This window comes from Triticum urartu, chromosome 7A (assembly GCF_056163025.1).
Source record: "Triticum urartu cultivar PI428250 chromosome 7A, HENAU_Tu73, whole genome shotgun sequence".
NCBI lineage: Eukaryota > Viridiplantae > Streptophyta > Magnoliopsida > Poales > Poaceae > Triticum > Triticum urartu.
The window spans coordinates 9342888-9359697 of record NC_141879.1 but is presented as its reverse complement, the minus strand read 5'-3'; the positions used below and the strand labels follow the sequence as shown (position 1 = coordinate 9359697).

Sequence of the window (16810 nt, the reverse complement as noted above, 5' to 3'; positions counted from 1 at the left end):
GGGGCCATGTAAGATGCAACCATCCATAGGCCGTGACCAAGCGTGGGTACTAAGGTTGTATTCAGTAAGTGACCCATTTGCCAGGCTGGCCTGAACAATGGTGTTGCTGACAACAGTGGGCAATGCCCCATTGGAGGAAACAGACAGGCTCCTCACATTGTCAAGGAACAAGGCCTTGTCCCCAATGTTTGTTACCGGAATCGGGTTTTCCAATGTAATTAGATCCGCAAGCCTATGGATGATCATATGCGACCATGAACGATCGGTGTAGCCGGTCACACGGATCTGCGAGCCGCATTCTACTAGGTGGATAGGACGGGTGAGCTTGTCGGTTGGAATTGTGGCAACCAACTTGGGTGGTGGCAATGTGGAGCCATCCACATGATCGTCGTCTGGTGGTGGTGGTGGTGGATCAACTTGGAATATATCCGAGTTCTCTTTGGGATCGAAGCTCATTCGCGCCATGTATAGTTTTCCTTGAAACGATAAGGGTGTGTTGTAACCAAGGGTGTGTTTGGTTCGGGAACGAAGTGTAATGGAATGTCATGGTTCCGTTCCACTAGAATGGGTCGGTTCCATCCTTGTGTTTGGTAGGGGTAGTTCCAAGGAATGGAATGGTTACGTTTTGATGTTTGATTTGATGGTTTGGTACATGGAATGAAATGGATTTGCAAGTTCCTACAACTGCAGTCTGCCTCGCTGAACTGAACCGGACAAGAAGTATTCAGAGCGACAAAGTCTCTCCCAGTTAACTATACAGAGAACATAGCTCTGATTATTATCACAGATTTTCCTCGGATCCAGTAAAATTAATTTGCAGAATAGAGTTGTGAGCATCACCAAATCAGACTCAAGGAATTCTGTTTTGAGCATCAATGGATCGAATCCATACATCCAGGCAACGTACAAAGGTGTGAACGACCAGAACCGGACTCAACCATGAGATAAACAGCAGCTACAAGAACAGAATGCGACAGCTGAGCGCGGCGGCCGGCTGGATGCGCGGCTTGGCGTTGGCTCCCGGCGGCGCGAGCTCAGGCCTCGGGCGCGGTCAATAGCCGGCGCTTGTAGCGGCTGCTTCGTCGCTCCGTGCCGTGTGCCGCCGCTGTTGCCCCACCGCAAGACCGCCATGCACCTGCTCCTTCGGAGGAAGACGAGACAAGGGAGCCGGCGTTGCAGATCGAAAGAAGAGGGCTAGCGGCGCAGACCAGAGGAGGAGGGCGGGCGGCGCAGACCGCGGGAGGTGGGGAAATAAGAGAGACGAGCGGCATGGCAGAGGATAGGGCTGCGCCGTTGCGGCATGCGGGAGTGCGAGGAGAGGAGCGGTTCCGCGTCGTCCGCCCAATCTGGAGGTATCACCCCGTTTCGGATCTGGGCCGAATATTCGTTCCAGGGGAACCAGTTGGTGACCGTTCCACCTCTATACCGAACATGAGAACGAGGCCCAGGAACGGGTTGGACCCGTGACATTCCGGTCCATTACTGTAACCAAACACACCCCAAGTGTCCAGGTTGACATGTGCCATTGCTGATCCCGGGAGGTGGCGAAGGCGACGCGGCCCATCCGATGCAGCGCGAGCAAGACGGTGACGACTCCGGCGGCGCTGACGCTGAGGGAAGCGCAGACTCCTCTGAGGTAGTAGCACCTCTGCGCCGGGAGCAAGGCCCCGGGCAGGCCCGAGTCGATGTGCGGCGCAAGGGTCGCGAGCCGCGGGAGGTCCACGACGTCGCCCGTGAAAGGGTGGAGGAGGCGAATGGCTGTGTCCTCGTCCCTATGCATGACCAGCAGGCCGTCCACCGAGTCTAGGACACAGTGGTCCTTGAAGGCCAGGAGCTTAGCGCAGATGGGTTGAAGAAGCGGATGTAGCCGTGGAGCTTGGTGTGGGCTGGGTGCAGGCCGTGGCCCTCTGGGAACATCATCCAGCGGCGCGGGTGGAACCGTGGGTCGACGACGCCGTGGCCGCGTGGACAGACGGTGCTGGATCGCCAGTGGGAGCAAACCGCGCGGAAGCGGATATAGTCCAGCAGGTCGCCTGCCAGCACCCGCCAAGCGATCAGGCCAAGCAAGTCTTCGTTCATCGACGCCTAGGGGGAGGCCGCCGCCGTGCCCGCGCCAGGGCAGACGCTGGATGCATGTAGAGTGAGGCGCCGTCGTCGTTTGCTGCTGTTGCAGGCAATTGAGGACGATCGCGCCGAAGGGGAACCTTTCTGATGGTCCAGTAGAGACATTTTGGATCACACAAATCTTGCTCTTCACCATACAATATGAAAACACTGTCTTTAATAACCCAAGAAAAAGAAATCCAAACTTTACTGGTTTCAGCAATATAATTAGGCTACCTGTAATGGGAGTTTCATAACTACACTCTCCGTCCTAAAATAAGTGTCTCAATTTTAATACAAAGTTGAGACACTTAATTTAGGACGGAAGGAGTATCATATATCATGCATGTCAACTAAGTAAGTGTGATGATGTGACATAAAATTAAGGGTCCCGATAACTGCCACACGTGTGGTGTATCGGGTAGTTGTGCCACACGCCTCGTGTGGCCAGGGGCGGAGCCCAATGGGCCAACCCTGTAGCACAGGCTACAGGGTCCGATTTGTTTTTACGTACCAAATATCAGGTTTTTGGCCCAGGGCAACAGGGTAGGCCGGAAAGAGTGCTACAGGGCCCATAATACCAGGCGCGCCAGGCCTCCTTTGGTCCGCTTCCAGCAGCCCATCACCACGAAGCCATCTAGCAACTAGTCAACGATTTTCTCAAGAAAAAAATTAACTAGTCAACGATCTATGTGGCTTCCCATATAGCGAACAAAACAATCGATCTGAGAAAAAAGGCGTACCGCCGCGCACAGTGATTCGGCAACGTGTGCAGCGGCCGGCGGCGATCGGTCGATCCAGGGATTGAGAACCTGTGCAGCAGCGGCGGCAATCGAACCAAGACTCCAAGAGGCAAGAGCTAGCTAGTAGGTACTTCTACTGCAGCTACTCTTTCTACAGGGTTCGATTTAAAATTTGGAATTGATCTATTCCTGAGTCCTGACAAAGTGACGATTCGAAGCAGCCCGCAGCAGTAGTACGGATCCGTTCCTGTCTTCCTCGTTGATCCGAACGTCCGCACAGCAGCGGCAGCCGGCACCGGTGGCGTCGTAATTTTCTCTTCTTCTCTCTTAGCAGTATATCAATGTGTTTTTGATTTTTTTTTGTCTAGATTAAGATCATCTATTGAGTCAAATTTACCCCTTATTTGTGTTGTTTGTCCTACATATTTTTGTATGTTGCCACAATCAAGTCAATGAAATTGTTGCTAGCAGATTGAATGACCCGGGCAAGATAAAATTAATAGAACATTATCATCCAAAATCTGAAAGATCTACTCCCTCCGTTTGTTTTTATAAGACGTTTCAGAAAGTTTGCTTTGTACTGTTTTGAACAGTGTCTGAATATCTAAAACGTCTTATAAAAATGAACAGAGGTAGTACTTGAAACTGCAATTCTAGTTTTGTTATTGTAGGTTATTGAGCCTTGGTGTCTGATAATGTGTTTTGGAATTTGTGAATGCAAGACATCCTTTCAAGAAATTTTGTCGTTTATTTTAGCATTATATTGAGCAGTGTGACTGTTGGATTTTTTTAACCTTTTATAAGTCGACTTCTATTATGTTTGGTAATCCGTGTTACAAGCTATGAAACACACCTTTATTTAACGCATCGGTTGCTAGATTTATTTTTGCAATGGTTAAGTGGTGCATCAGGGTAAGATTAGCTCCAGCTCCGCCCCTGCGTGTGGCATGGACAGCAACCAGCCCATACACCTACGTGTGGGCAAAACAACTAATGCCTACACACATCTTTTTTTCCCTCCTGAACCCTCTCACACGCGTGCATGTGGACGAAGTTGATAACGCCCACACGCCCGTATGTCAGGCCTCGTACCCTTCTAGTCCCGCATGCGACGCGTGACGCCCACCGCGCGCCCGCAGTTGGCATGGTCCAGACCCTCGTCCATGTTCGTTTATCTGCAGTTGCCATGTCGCTGAACTACGGTTGCCATGTCGGACAACTGCAGTTGCCATGGTTGCTCAACTGCAGTTGCCATGTATGGTCTGATCTAATGTAGTTGCCATGATTTCATAACTTTAGGAGTTGCCACATACTAACAATAGGCAGTTGAGAGAGTTGCCATGTGCTCACAAGCATGCTAGGGCAGTTGTCATGTAAAAAGGAAGAGTTGCCATCTGCTTACATGCACGTTAGGGCAGTTGCCATGTACGTGCACGTTGGGGCAGTTGCCATGTACCATGCAAAAACACATGGCAACTCGATAAAAGAGAGTTGCCATCTGCTTACGTGCACACTAGGCAGTTGCCGTGTACCCTGCAAAAACACATGGCAATTCAGGTAAAAAAAGAGAGTTGCCACCTGCTTATAAAGCACACTAGAGGCAGTTGCCATGTGCGCTGCAAAAACACATGGCAACTAGTAGCTTACGTGTGGGAGAGGAGACGGGCGTGTGGGCGAGATGGCAAATGCCCACACACCAGCCCTTGTGCGTGACTGAAAACTGGTGTGTGGGTGAACTGCTAAACGCCCACACACCGGCCCCTCCGTGTGGTAAAACGGATGTGTGGGCGAACTATGTCACACACCACACACACGCCTTGTCCTACGTGGCACAGAAAATCAGCCAGATTGTGTCAAGATTCGTGCATATAGTATTAGACGATGATGGATGCGTGTGGTCGAGATGGTCAACGCCCACACGTATGGGCGTTAACATTTCCGAAAATTAAATGAAAAAAGAAGTGATTGAGTATCATGATAAAATTTATGTTACATGTATGATTATAATAATAAACGAAAAAAGGGATTGAGTATGATACTATACATGATACTAGTATATGATACTTCACACTATACAACCAGCCTTATGGATTCGACAAGTCATAAATCTTGATCTAGAAACTCTTTGGGGGTATCAAACTGCAAAAGATGGAGCACCTACGCACCTCGATCGTGACTGGCTTTTGTCCGGGAGGCGCAGCTAATGTAGCCCGGTACTGAATATTTATGTACCACCGGATAGAATTGGAAGCGGACTCGAAATCCTAAGCGCAGCAGAGAACGGATTGCTCCATGGGTTCCCGTCGGCCTGGGCGGGGAAGGAGAGAGAAGGGACCTAGACAAGCCTGGGTTAAGCCGGAAAAAAAAGGCGTGGGTTAATAATCTGCGGCGACGCGTTTGGAACACGGCAACGATTCGTTTCTGGACGCACGCTCTCCCTTTTCGATCGATCAATCGTTTCTCATGAAAAAAAAGAGAGTCCTTCTGCAAGGAGAAAGAAACGTCGCAATTTTTTTTTTGGTGCTCGTATCTATTTCTTAATTTATTTCAGTATTTCCGGCGATACATGTTCAGTGGGAGGAGACGTTCCCGTCGACTACGAGGTGTTTATAGCAACTTCGTAAAATCTTAAAATGATATGCCGGCTCAGTCTCTCGAAGAAAATCATAAGAATGGGGTATGCGTGTGTGCATTCATACGGGTGAGTGTATGCGCGTATATATGAGTACTTCTGTCTGTATTGTGTTAAAAAGGAAAACTGTTTTTCTGGTGTTGCTCGCGTCGGGCAGGGGATCGTCGCCATGGTCTTCTGCTACGTCGTCCAGATCGGGGGCGTGTGGGTGATCTCGTTGTAGACGAGGAGGGGGCAAGCACGTGGTTGCGTATGAGAGAAGTAGAGTGGCGACAGAGGCTCCTCTACAAGGCTCACGACGACGTCGTTGACCATGGCGAGCTCCCGTGCAGGACGATGTGACGATTAATTATCTCTCTTCTCTCATTTTCTCTCCATGCACAAATCTCGAGGCATGCTAACGGATGGCATTGATAAGGTCGTTTGGGATAGTAGTCAATATCACACACACACACACAATATGTATTGTGATGTTTTGTCAATTGCAGGGGCTTAAGAGCATGGTTAATACTCCCTCCATTCCGTTTTATAGTGCGTATAAGTTTTTGACAAAAATTCCACAATGTAGTGCGTATCTCCTTTCTCGAGCGATTTTGGACGAAAATGCCCCCCCACCTAATCGAACAGCCAGCGCCCCACCCAGCCCACCGCATCGCTCGCCTCTCTCTCTCTCCCTTATCTCTTTCTTCTCGCTGCTTTCCCCACCTCCCTCCCCACCTCGCTGATCCCCACCGATCTCCCTTCTTCCTCGCTGATCCCCATCGATCCCCACCTCCCTTGCTGATCCCCAACTCCCACAACGCTTCCTCTCCTTCTCTCATCGATCTTCTCCGCTTCACATCAGTAGCCGTCCAACAGATCTGGGCCGAGAGGTGTGGCGGAGGCGGCGGTCTTCATGGGCGGAGGAGTTGAGGGAGAGGTGAGGAGGAAGGTCCTGGCTCTGTTGAAGGAGGCAAAGGTGGCAATACAGCAAATTGAGCTGTTGCTAGGCAAGACGCCCAAGCTGGACGGACGAGTTGCTCAACGATTTGGCAAGCGGCAGCGGGAATTCGAAGACACCGAGGGGGAAGAAGAGGAGGAGGTCCCTGGCGAGGGCTGCGCTGGAGACTGGCTGGATGCCCTCAGTAAGGAGGACCTGCTGGAGTACGTCAACGGATTTGATGTCAGCCACACCAACCAAGGTTCGCTTGTGACCCAGGATGCCGATGTCGGCGTCTGTGTAGAAGATGCCTCACCCATGCCGCTCAGTTTCATTCAACAAGGTGTGCATGTCCTTGGCGGCTGCCCAAGTACAGGAACAGGATGCATGTACGGGAACAAGCTCAGTTGTTGCCCAAGTAATGGCGTGCATGTCCTTAGTACATCGAGCTTGCCCATCTTGGCCGGAAAAGAAGTGTCACCCGAGGATGCTGAGACCCAGGACGGCAAAGAGGTGTTGCCCGAGGACACCGAGACCGACGGCGTCGGAGAGTTGCTGCCCAAGGACGCCGAGACAGACGGTGTCGGAGAGTTGCTGCCCGAGGGCGCCGAGACCAACGGCGGAGACGTGTTACCTGTGGACGCCGAGGCCGACGATGACTTAGAGTTGCTGCCCGGGGATGCCGAGAGTGACGACCGTGAGGAGGTGTTGCCCGAGGACGCTGAGACCGGCGACGGCGTAGATGTGGTGCCTGAGGATGCCCAGAGTGACGACGGCGTAGAGGTGTCGCCCGAGGACGCCGAGACCGACGACGGTGAAGAGGTGCCGCCCGAGGATGCCGAGACCGATGTATTATTTGTGCCTGACTCCATGCCCGCTCACGGAGGCGACTCGCTCGATGAACGAACAATGGAGGTAAGGGATAGTATGCTCAGGTTATTAATTCCTGGTTATCTGATGTGAGTGTGTTCACCTCAAATTTGGTTGCATGCATGGACATGGTGATATGATGTGATGAGTATTTTGTTTGAAAAGTTGGTGTTGTGTAGTTTCTCAAGTGAATGTAGATAGTGTCCTCAGTAGCACGAATTGTCCTATGATGTGTATTTTTCTTATTGTCAAATGAATGCTGATAATCAGATTTCATTCACTTGCTTGCATGGACCATGACCAGAACAAATTACTCATTTTTGCTTGGTGGTTAGCTCAGTTTCATGCATGGTAATTATCATTGATCAACTAAACAAAAAACACGTCCATAATACATTGATTAATATGTCCAGATTACATTGATCATTTGAACCCAAAATATGCCCAGATTGCTAGTATGATCAAGTGAACCCAAAATATGTCCAGATTCATTGATCATTTCTTGCCAAAATATGTCCAGACTACATTGATCCATTGAACCCAAACTATGTCCAGATTGCAAACAGCTGCATGCATAGACAATGACCATGTCTAGATGGTGGCATTTAGGAACTCAATCGTGGCATTTACAATTGCTGGATCACATGGTAACCTAGGAGGGAGAAGACCAGCTCCTGCTAGAGCCATCTTTCTCATGTGTGGAACCTTGTAGTGTTGGCTGCCATTAAGTTTGAGTATCTCCCGCATACAGGACTGCAAAGTGAGGAAGATGCGGTTGCTCCTCTCAGGGGGGTACTCTCCATATGCTTGGAGCACCTTGGCAACAATGTCATCTAGTGAACCTGGGAACAACTTCTGAAATAAAGCTTGTAGGGCTGCAAAAAAACCTAGGTCCAATATGTTCAGATCGGGAGAATTTGGTGGTTGGCACATCAACGTAATGTTCCATCCATCTGCCATTGCGGCTGCACAAAACATAGGATCATTGACGGGAATATGAGTTTTGGCGTTGTCCTGTTGTATGATTATAGGATAACCGCGTTCCGAAGCAGGCCACTTCTCCTTAATGGCAGGCAGAAGTTTGTTCACCATGTAATCTTGGCTAACTTTCCTTGTCACCGCGGGCAACACCTTAGTAACAATTGTTCCCGCATCACGGTTCTTGCTATCCCTCTTAGCCTCCTCTAGGAATGTAAAAGGCCATATGCCAATCTTGCCATCAAATGTCATGTTGCCATCATCATCATATCGAGGCCTCGCCACCGCAGCAAGGAACATCACTTTTTCAATGTAATTCTTGTTTTGTGTGGTACGCTTCGGATCTTCCTCATTGAGACCCAAATAGAATTTTTGATTCTTCCGAGTGCGATAGAACCACTTCTCATCTATGTGGATGACATTGTACATTCCATCAAATGTTGGCTGTTGTGGGATGCTTAGTGGCTGAAACATAGACAAACAAAACTTAACCCTAGCCCTCTTGTTTTCTTCTGTCAATGTTGATTTGATGGCATTAGAATGCCGCCTGAGTCTGCCCTCCTTCAAACGCCTGAATAAGGTAGTCTTTGCCATGTTCAACTCATTAGCAAGATCTTGGAGACTTGTTCTTTTTCTTAGATCAATATCCTTTATAGCATCTTCATTGAAAGCAATCCTCTTGCGGCCACAATTCTGGGTCCTCTTGCTCAAGACTCCCTGGAATCCACCAGCCTTCTTTCCCTCCAGCCATCTCAGTTGTATAGTTCGCAAAGGAATGTTTGTTTCTTCGGCAATAGCTTTAGTAATTCCATGATTCAGTTTACCCAAAGAAGACCTCTCCAAGATCATGGCAAATAGATTTTGCTTTTCTTCATCTTTGTACTGCCTTCTCTTTTTCTTGCCTTCATTTGCAAATAAGTGGCATCATACATTTATTACATTGCTAACTATATGAACAATCATGTAGGAACCAGTACATGTATGCATGAAGCAGTACAAGCATGCATGATCCAGTATACATGACCACTATAAGCATGCATGAACCAGTATCCATGAACCAGCACACATGCATGCATGAACCAGTACATGCATGAATGATCCAGAATCCATGAAGCAGTACGCATGTATGCGATCAGTGCAAGCATGCATGATCCACAATGCATAGCACACATGTATGCATGAACCAGTACAAGCATGCATACCAGCTGGAGCTGGATGTCCCTCGTCGTTTCCTTCAACATTTTCAGCATCAACTCCGGCGTCGACTACATCAAGTTCAACATTCAAGTCAATGCCAAGCATGCCATGTCCGTCTTCGTCGCCGCCGCTGCCGCCGCCGGACTCCACATTCAAGTCAATGCCAGTATCGACATGAACGGAAGGTTGGCCGAGGCCGGCGTCACTGAGTGGAGGTTGGCTAGCCTGCCACCTAACAGTTGGTGATCTTCCAATGAGTCCTAACCTCGTTCGTCCGCGTCCGCTCTGGCCATGACCGCGTCCACGACTGGCGTCTCCGCGTCCACGGCCGGCATCTCCACGGCCGGCGCCTCCGCATCCACGGCCGGCGCCTCCGCGGCCGGCGCCTATGCGTCCACGGCTAGCGTCTCTGCGGCCGGCGCCTCCGCGTCCACGGCCATGACCGCGTCCAGGGCCAGGCTCAGCTTCAGCATACACATGCTCGTGAGGTTCGTCCTCTGGCAAAATAAATCAACAAACCAAGGTGGTGAGCAAATGATCAGCAAGAAGACGAGAGCACCAACAAAAATATGAACCTCGGCAGGGAGAGAGGACGTACCTTCATCCGAGACAATCAGCTCCAGATCGTAGTCTAGCTCTCCGGCAAGACGGCCGTAGTCTTCTTGGACATCTTCCCAGTTGATCTGGTTGTTTAAATCTAACTGTGCCATTGCAGGGTGAAGAACTAGAGAGAAATGAGATGCAGAGAGAAAAATGGTGTACTAGTACACTCTTGGTCCCGTCCTAGAGAGCTGATTCAAATTTGAAAAGGCTGAGCGGGCGTGGGTGGGGCTGGCCACGCAGACGTGGACGCGGGAATGCGCTGAACTTTCCCTCCAATTTCTCTCCGTGGCGGGATTACACGTGGCTGAGGTGATGTGCACATGGGGCTGGACAGAGTTAGTGGAGGGGTATATTAGACCAAAGTACATGTGCCAGCTCACTCATTGGTATTGCCGCTGGAAACTATACGCACTATAAAACGGAATGGAGGGAGTAGTATAACCAACAATCGGCTATGAAGTTGTCACATCATCTATAGCGAATCTAATAGCCAATATGTAAAGGACGTATTTACAAAGTAGTACTACTTCTTAATAGATGACCCACCTTACAATCTCACATTGTTTCTTGAAGCACGTGTTGTAGCCGGCTCTTAATCTACAATCCGTTTCCCTTCTCTTTCCTCTTCTCTTTCATACAACTCAACAAACATACAATATTTTAATCCTTACAGCCTGCTGACTGTACCTTTTTATACTTGCTCTAAGACAGAATGTCTAAAGAAAATCACTTTTGTTACCTTATGTCAGTTCTGTACTCGGCGAAGGTAGCATTTACGAGTGCGGCTCTCGGCGACCCCTGGGCAACCCTGGCAACAGAAACACTTTCTCGAGAGCCGCCGCACTAGGACATGTGGTAGAACCTGAGAACACCTATGAAACTATGACGGGTGTAGAAACCGGGAGAAACATTTACTAATAGAAAGAATGTATTTGTTGAAATTATTGATGAGTCCACGATATTGGGTGCTCGACAAACATTTACTGCACGTCAAAAAGTATATTTAAGAAAATGATTGTCGATTATCAGTTACATGCATCTCGGGACACGTGGTCTTGACATCACAGAGCCGTCAAGCATAACCTATCGTGCCACACGGCACCTGTGTGCCAAGGCCAAATTGCTTGTTCTTGGCATATGTTTGGTGACCTGAGTTTTCTTCGTTTGTCGAGTGCTCTTTGGGAGGCCCTCAGCGCAACGTCTTGCCTATGCCGTGTTTTACTGATTACCGAGATTTGGGCTCGGCTACATCGCGTTTTCCGTAATCTGGCGTGTTGAAGCTCGGCAAACATGAAAGAACTTGGTAAAGGCCTCTAGTCCTTAAAAGAGGTAATAATACCAATGATGCTTGGATTTGCCATAGATCTTTAATTTAGTGTCTAAACTTGAAAAATACGTCAAACTTGTTCTAAAACTTGGCATGAATGTGCAAATACGGTGCTAATCCCAATCATAGACGTAAAGTGTGTCATAGACGTAAAGTGTGCTGACGTGACACTATATTTGGCTGACATGGATGGGGTCCACTTCTAGAGACAAAACATAATTTTACTTGAATACTATGAGTCGGTTTGGTTCACGTCCTAGCGCTCGTGCCTGGGAGGAAGTGGTGCCTGGCGTGGACGTGCGCTGATAAAAATTTCAGCCTGCCCAGGCTAGCACGAGGAAATGTGTTTGGTTTGTGCCTGACCGGATGTACTAATATGAGTGACTAGCAAAAGAACTGCAGAAAAACCGCTATTAAAGACCGGGCTGTTGTTAGCCTGTACCCAGGCAGGCTAATGACCATGCCTGGTTATTCAGGTCAGGCTCGTATCAAATTTTTGAGGAAGCGAACCAGGCCGGGCTGGAAGCCACCAGGACACAAACCAAATTAACCCTATCTCTCTATGAGAGGTGGGTCCCGTCTGTCAGTACACAAGAAAACTGTAATGCAAAATAGTACTTCTTTGAGGTAAATGCAAAATAGTACTTACCTCACAGTGTTCGAACCTGCGAACTTTTTTTTTGAGACACTTGAACCTGCGAGCTAGAGTGGGCTAATTATGCTAGGCTGCTAGCCAACTTTCATGTGCTTTGTTCGGCCCCTCAGGCTTAATGTACTGTAAAACAAAAACTTGTGCTACTTAATGTTTCAAAGCACATGTTAATGTTAATGTTTCAAAGCAAACCGCAAAAAGAATGTAAATTATAAATCATAGTAATAGAGATTTTAATTTTTTTTCATGGTATTAATAGTTATAAGTATTATGCATATAAGTAAAATAACTAAATTTCACAAAATGTTCATGTAATACTTAGAATATCACATATTGTAACAACATTCATATAATTAAAATAATATATATGAACTATTAAAATATTTGTATTATATAAAATATTTAAAATATTTTTAAAATTACAGGTTGTAAATATTGTTTTCATTATTCAAACATTTTATTATTTATGCACACATTTTTATAATTCATAAGTATTTTTTATGAAAATATTTGTATAACTAATATTATTCAATTTAAAATTTAAAATGTATATATCAACATTAACTTTCGGATTATATTTACATTATATTAAAATCAAGAATATAAGCCATGAGCAAAATTATACACCAGTGAATATTTCTAAATATTTAGTAAATGTTGTTATCCATAATTTCTATAAATTGAATATTAGTCGTGCATGTACAAAAATGTTTGTACTCACTATATTTAAAACAGTATTTCATAAATAATAAGTTAATATTTCGTAAAATTACAGGAACATTTTTAGTATGTTATTTTATTGCATATATTTATATATTTATATTATGTGCACACGAATATTTTTGTACCACAAATCTTTCCCTAATAATAATAAAGTACGGATTGACTCCGTTGGTTCACCGTCACAATGCGCTTCTTCTTGTAAGTTTACGCTTTCACTTTGAATTTAAAACATATACACGAGATGGTACTAAAGTAAAGTTCCCAGATATTGGCTCTTTTTCCTCAAGCACCCACAATCGGTTTCCCAAGCACGATCGATCCTTCCTGACCAATGCCTGATCAAATTGTTCTAGCCCATGCGGCCCAATGAAGCCTGACGGCCCAGCTGGATAAGGATGGCCCAGTGCAGTCTGGAGGAACCAAAAAATAATGGCTGGTTTTGTGATTTGAACACACGACCTGGCAAACAAATACTGTCAATACCAGCTAAGGTACCACGAACTATGCGTTGTAAAGGAAGCCTGACCTATATATTAGTCCCACCTCGGTCCCTTACACGCAATCCTCTCAACTTAAATACGTCCTTGAATTTTCTGGATATCAAAGAGCCTTCTCAGGAATCAAAAAGGAAGGAAATAATTTGTCATGTTCAGATAAATAAGGAATGAAAGAGAATATAAGGAAGGAAAGGAGAATAAGCCGGTCCGTTCCTCCACATGATTGGAAAGAGAATAAGAAGATGAATCCTGCTGGTGAAATTAAGGAAGGAAGCAAAATATCAGTACTATGTGACGACGCACGTATACAAAGCAAGTACGGTCGACTCTTTCCTGTGTAAAAACACACGTACACAGGAGCATTAGCATAATGATGAATACACTCGCATGTAAGCCAACGGGACGACTAAATGCACCTTGTGAAATCAGTTTTTCCATAGCTAAATTAATTGATTACACAGGAAGTTACAATTCTACAAGGAGGAGGAAAGAGGGTTTTCTTTTTATGTATGAAAGAGGAATTTCGTAGAACGCAGCGATTCGGTGCTCGAGCTTAGCTGCACCTGAAATTGCTGGCGTTGGCTCGGGTCTCGTGATTCGGGAAACATACACTGGCATGTGTGCGCAAAAGTAGCGGAAATAGAGAATACAACACAGGTACGACATGAAACAGTGTCAAAGAGTGGGCCCGAAACGTATGGCTGGACGTGCGTCCCCGCGCCGATTTTCCTGGGCGGCGGACCAGAATGTTTACTTTTTTTCTCCGACCCGTGGAACAGTTCGCCAGTACGCGACGGCCGTCCGCTGCGCCTACCGGACGTCATGTGCAGGTCCGGCTGGAGAGAGGCCGGCACCAAACCCAAACCCAGATCCAAACCCTCTTGACTAGGTCGTTCTCGAAGGGGGATTGGATGATTTGCCCCACTTTATAAGGGGTTGGATGATTTGCTCCGTGATTGTCTCAATGACAGTGGCCCCGGTCCCCACCCGGTAGCCTCTCAGGGGAGCAAATGATCTTATGAAGAAGTAAAGTAGGGCAAAAGATCCAATTTCTCCGTTCTCGAAGCCTGCCGCCGCCGTGGAAGGCTTGTCCAAATCCAGCGGGGTACGGCGAGCTTCGCTAGCTCCGGCCAGTGAGGGATGGAAGATGCTAGGCTCGAGTTCCTGCTTGATGCCGTGGACAGGTAATTGAATCCTGCCTGATTGGAGATCTAGGAATTCAAGGATGGACACAGCCAACGACTGACGCTGATTCCGGCGCCCCTTGTTGACCTAACTTGCAGGATTTCGCTATGTGAAGGGTTCGCGGACAGTTTAGATGATCCAGATCCAGTCCCTCTGGCGGTGTTCCCACGAGTTGATGTAGCCCCTACTGCTCAGGTGGACTCAAATGACGGCTCAGGTTGCGGGCAAAGATGTTGGGTGCGCAGTCGCAGGGGAGCCGCAGGCAATCGATCTGATCAATCAACGGACAGGCTGAACGCGAGGCTCCGGCTTGGGCAAAAAGGTTAGCCCTGTAACTTGCTTTGTTAAGCTGTTCTTATTTTTTGCAAATGCTGTGATGGTTTCCTCCAGCTCTACATGCTACGCGGTGTGCTAGTTAGTTGTCTTAATGATTGTAGAACGAAAACAAAATGGAATTGCTAGTTTATTTTAGTTATTTTTGTGATTCATATGTAAGCTTAGTTCAGCCGGCACATCAAAATTACTGTTGTTCCCCTAATTTGAGGGTGCATAATTAGATGGGTGTTTGTTTGTGAATTCAGGTTATCGGCTTGTCATTGTGCAGCGTGTGCTGAACGAGAAGTGTGGTTCAGTGTATTTGTCGTTGCTTCTTCTTGGATGAGCAAATGATGGTAGCTGTTAGAATTGGCATCATCCTGAAAGATCTGCACTGCATTGAAGGGACACTTGCATTGAGCAAAACTGCACTAGTAGGTGCCTGCCAATTTCTGGAGACATTTAAAAGTTCAGGAGAAAATCATTGAGCAAAATTGTATTGAAGGGTTAAGAAATTATTTTTGTACATAGGTTGTGGCATGTAACTTGCATTTTCTTGTGTATCCCACACATCTCAAACCTTGTCTTTCCTTTTATTTCCTTCTTATTGTGTATTTGGCATTGGTAAATCTATAACAGGAACCTTCTTAATATTGCTAATGGTTCATCCTTATTGTGGTTCTGAAGTTACTAAACTACAAGACTATGAAGAGCCAAGGGACGGAGGGAGTGGTGGCACAAGAAACGTTGAGGAATAGTGACTACAACGAGCAAGGTGGAGGTGCAGCCAGCGATGACGAGTCGACGACGACTGTCGCATTCTCTATGGTAAGGTCTCCATCTTCTCTCCCTTTTTGTGTCAATTTGAATAATACACAAGTGCAAACAAGTTCCACTCAAGAGAAGTATAAACAAGACACAACCCTCTTAACAATGCCTTGCTGCTGGATGTACCTGAAGCCTTCTTGGCACTTGATTCAGCAGATTCTCGATTTCTTGTCACTTATTTTCTTATTTCTTGTATCACCGCACTCCCAGGTACAACCAAAGACGACGAACTGTTTGATGGTTTTTTTTGTCTTTCTCAGCTGTTGTTATATCTTAATTAGGAATTCACTTTTCATTTAGTGTTAATCTGAATACGAGAGTGGATTGAACTAGGAGTAATCTGCTGCTTCTTAATGTTTGATAATTTGATCGAGATTCACCCTCTCTAATCATTATTAGCTTGGTATATTCTTGAACCTCAACAAGTCATGAAGAATCCCATACTTCTTCCCAGTTTAATATTGGCAATTCACCCTTGTTGTTTACATATCGCTAATCCGTTACCAAATTACCAAATTGTCTAAATTTTCTTCCTCCAGTACAGTGTTTCCTTTTCGTTTCCAACTTTATTAAATCATAGTAACTTTACTGATTTGGATGAGCTGAGGATGAAAGAAGAGATCAGTGCTGCCACATGGTGCTTCCCGTTCGAGCAATTGGGGTGTGTAGAAATGCTTTATGACTTGCATTCTAGCCGATGAAGTTGTTATGCTTGTATTGTCACATTAATTAGGCCACATTTTTGTCCTGTCAGATATCAGTGTATTTTTATTTGTGTTTGCAATTATTTTACTCTTTTATCTCAATTTCTATTTGGTCTATATGGACCACGGACAATCAATTTGGATGCCTATACCCCAGTCTAGATTATATATATTTATATATGTCTTGCTAGTAATCTTATCATCCTGGAAGATAACAGCACAAAAATGTGAGTGTGCTTTACGTTTTCATTGTCAACCGTCTTGGTTTGCTTATAGTTTTCCAGCCAGCATGTTTCTATGCCAAATATGTCATTTGACCACACAAGTGGGTGTGGCGACTTAACCAAGTATCAGTCGACTAAGATGTAGACTGTTAGTCAAAAGCCCATCTATAATTCAACCAAAAATTCTATAGAAGTTAGCAAACAACCAACGTAGGAAAAATCCCTGAAGATTCTAATCCTCTGAAATTCTTATGAAAAACATCTAAATCAGAGGAGCCCTATACTTGAGAAGACGTCAAATGTGCATGGC

At 46.4% G+C, this 16810-nt stretch overlaps 3 protein-coding genes and 1 pseudogene across 4 annotated transcripts; 2 read left to right on the top strand and 2 right to left on the bottom strand.

Moving 5' to 3' along the window:
• Nucleotides 1–799: 799 nt before the first annotated feature.
• Nucleotides 800–2097, bottom strand: LOC147956845 (uncharacterized; annotated as a pseudogene).
• Nucleotides 2098–6176: 4079 nt separating this feature from the next.
• Nucleotides 6177–7645, top strand: LOC147956844 (uncharacterized). Its single transcript, XM_087536591.1, has one exon. It carries the CDS (start codon nucleotides 6374–6376, stop codon nucleotides 7358–7360), a length of 987 nt encoding a protein of 328 aa, XP_087392717.1. The 5' UTR covers nucleotides 6177–6373; the 3' UTR covers nucleotides 7361–7645.
• A 213-nt stretch (nucleotides 7646–7858) lies between these two features.
• Nucleotides 7859–9094, bottom strand: LOC147956843 (uncharacterized). The gene has a single exon (XM_087536590.1). It carries the CDS (start codon nucleotides 9092–9094, stop codon nucleotides 7859–7861), a length of 1236 nt encoding a protein of 411 aa, XP_087392716.1.
• A 5132-nt stretch (nucleotides 9095–14226) lies between these two features.
• LOC125521559 (uncharacterized) lies at nucleotides 14227–16427 on the top strand. 2 transcript variants are annotated; one of them, XM_048686622.2, is made up of 3 exons: nucleotides 14227–14428; nucleotides 14528–14751; nucleotides 15432–16427. In XM_048686622.2, the coding sequence occupies exons 1-3, from the start codon at nucleotides 14385–14387 to the stop codon at nucleotides 15500–15502; spliced, it is 339 nt and encodes a 112-aa protein (XP_048542579.1). In that variant the 5' UTR covers nucleotides 14227–14384; the 3' UTR covers nucleotides 15503–16427. The 2 variants fall into 2 exon arrangements, with proteins under 2 accessions (XP_048542579.1, XP_048542578.1); XM_048686621.2 differs by lacking the exon at nucleotides 15432–16427 and adding an exon at nucleotides 15011–15408.
• Nucleotides 16428–16810: the final 383 nt, after the last annotated feature.

Excerpts from the sequence above, each read along its gene's own strand:
- LOC147956844 (XM_087536591.1), top strand. The coding sequence starts at position 6,374 with ATGGGCGGAGGAGTTGAGGGAGAGGTGAGGAGGAAGGTCCTGGCTCTG.
- LOC147956843 (XM_087536590.1), bottom strand. The coding sequence starts at position 9,094 with ATGATCTTGGAGAGGTCTTCTTTGGGTAAACTGAATCATGGAATTACT.
- LOC125521559 (XM_048686621.2), top strand. The coding sequence starts at position 14,385 with ATGGAAGATGCTAGGCTCGAGTTCCTGCTTGATGCCGTGGACAG. Across the intron at positions 14,429-14,527 it reads CTGCTTGATGCCGTGGACAG|GATTTCGCTATGTGAAGGGT; the intron begins GTAATTGAATCC and ends CCTAACTTGCAG. Across the intron at positions 14,752-15,010 it reads GCTCCGGCTTGGGCAAAAAG|GTTATCGGCTTGTCATTGTG; the intron begins GTTAGCCCTGTA and ends TTGTGAATTCAG.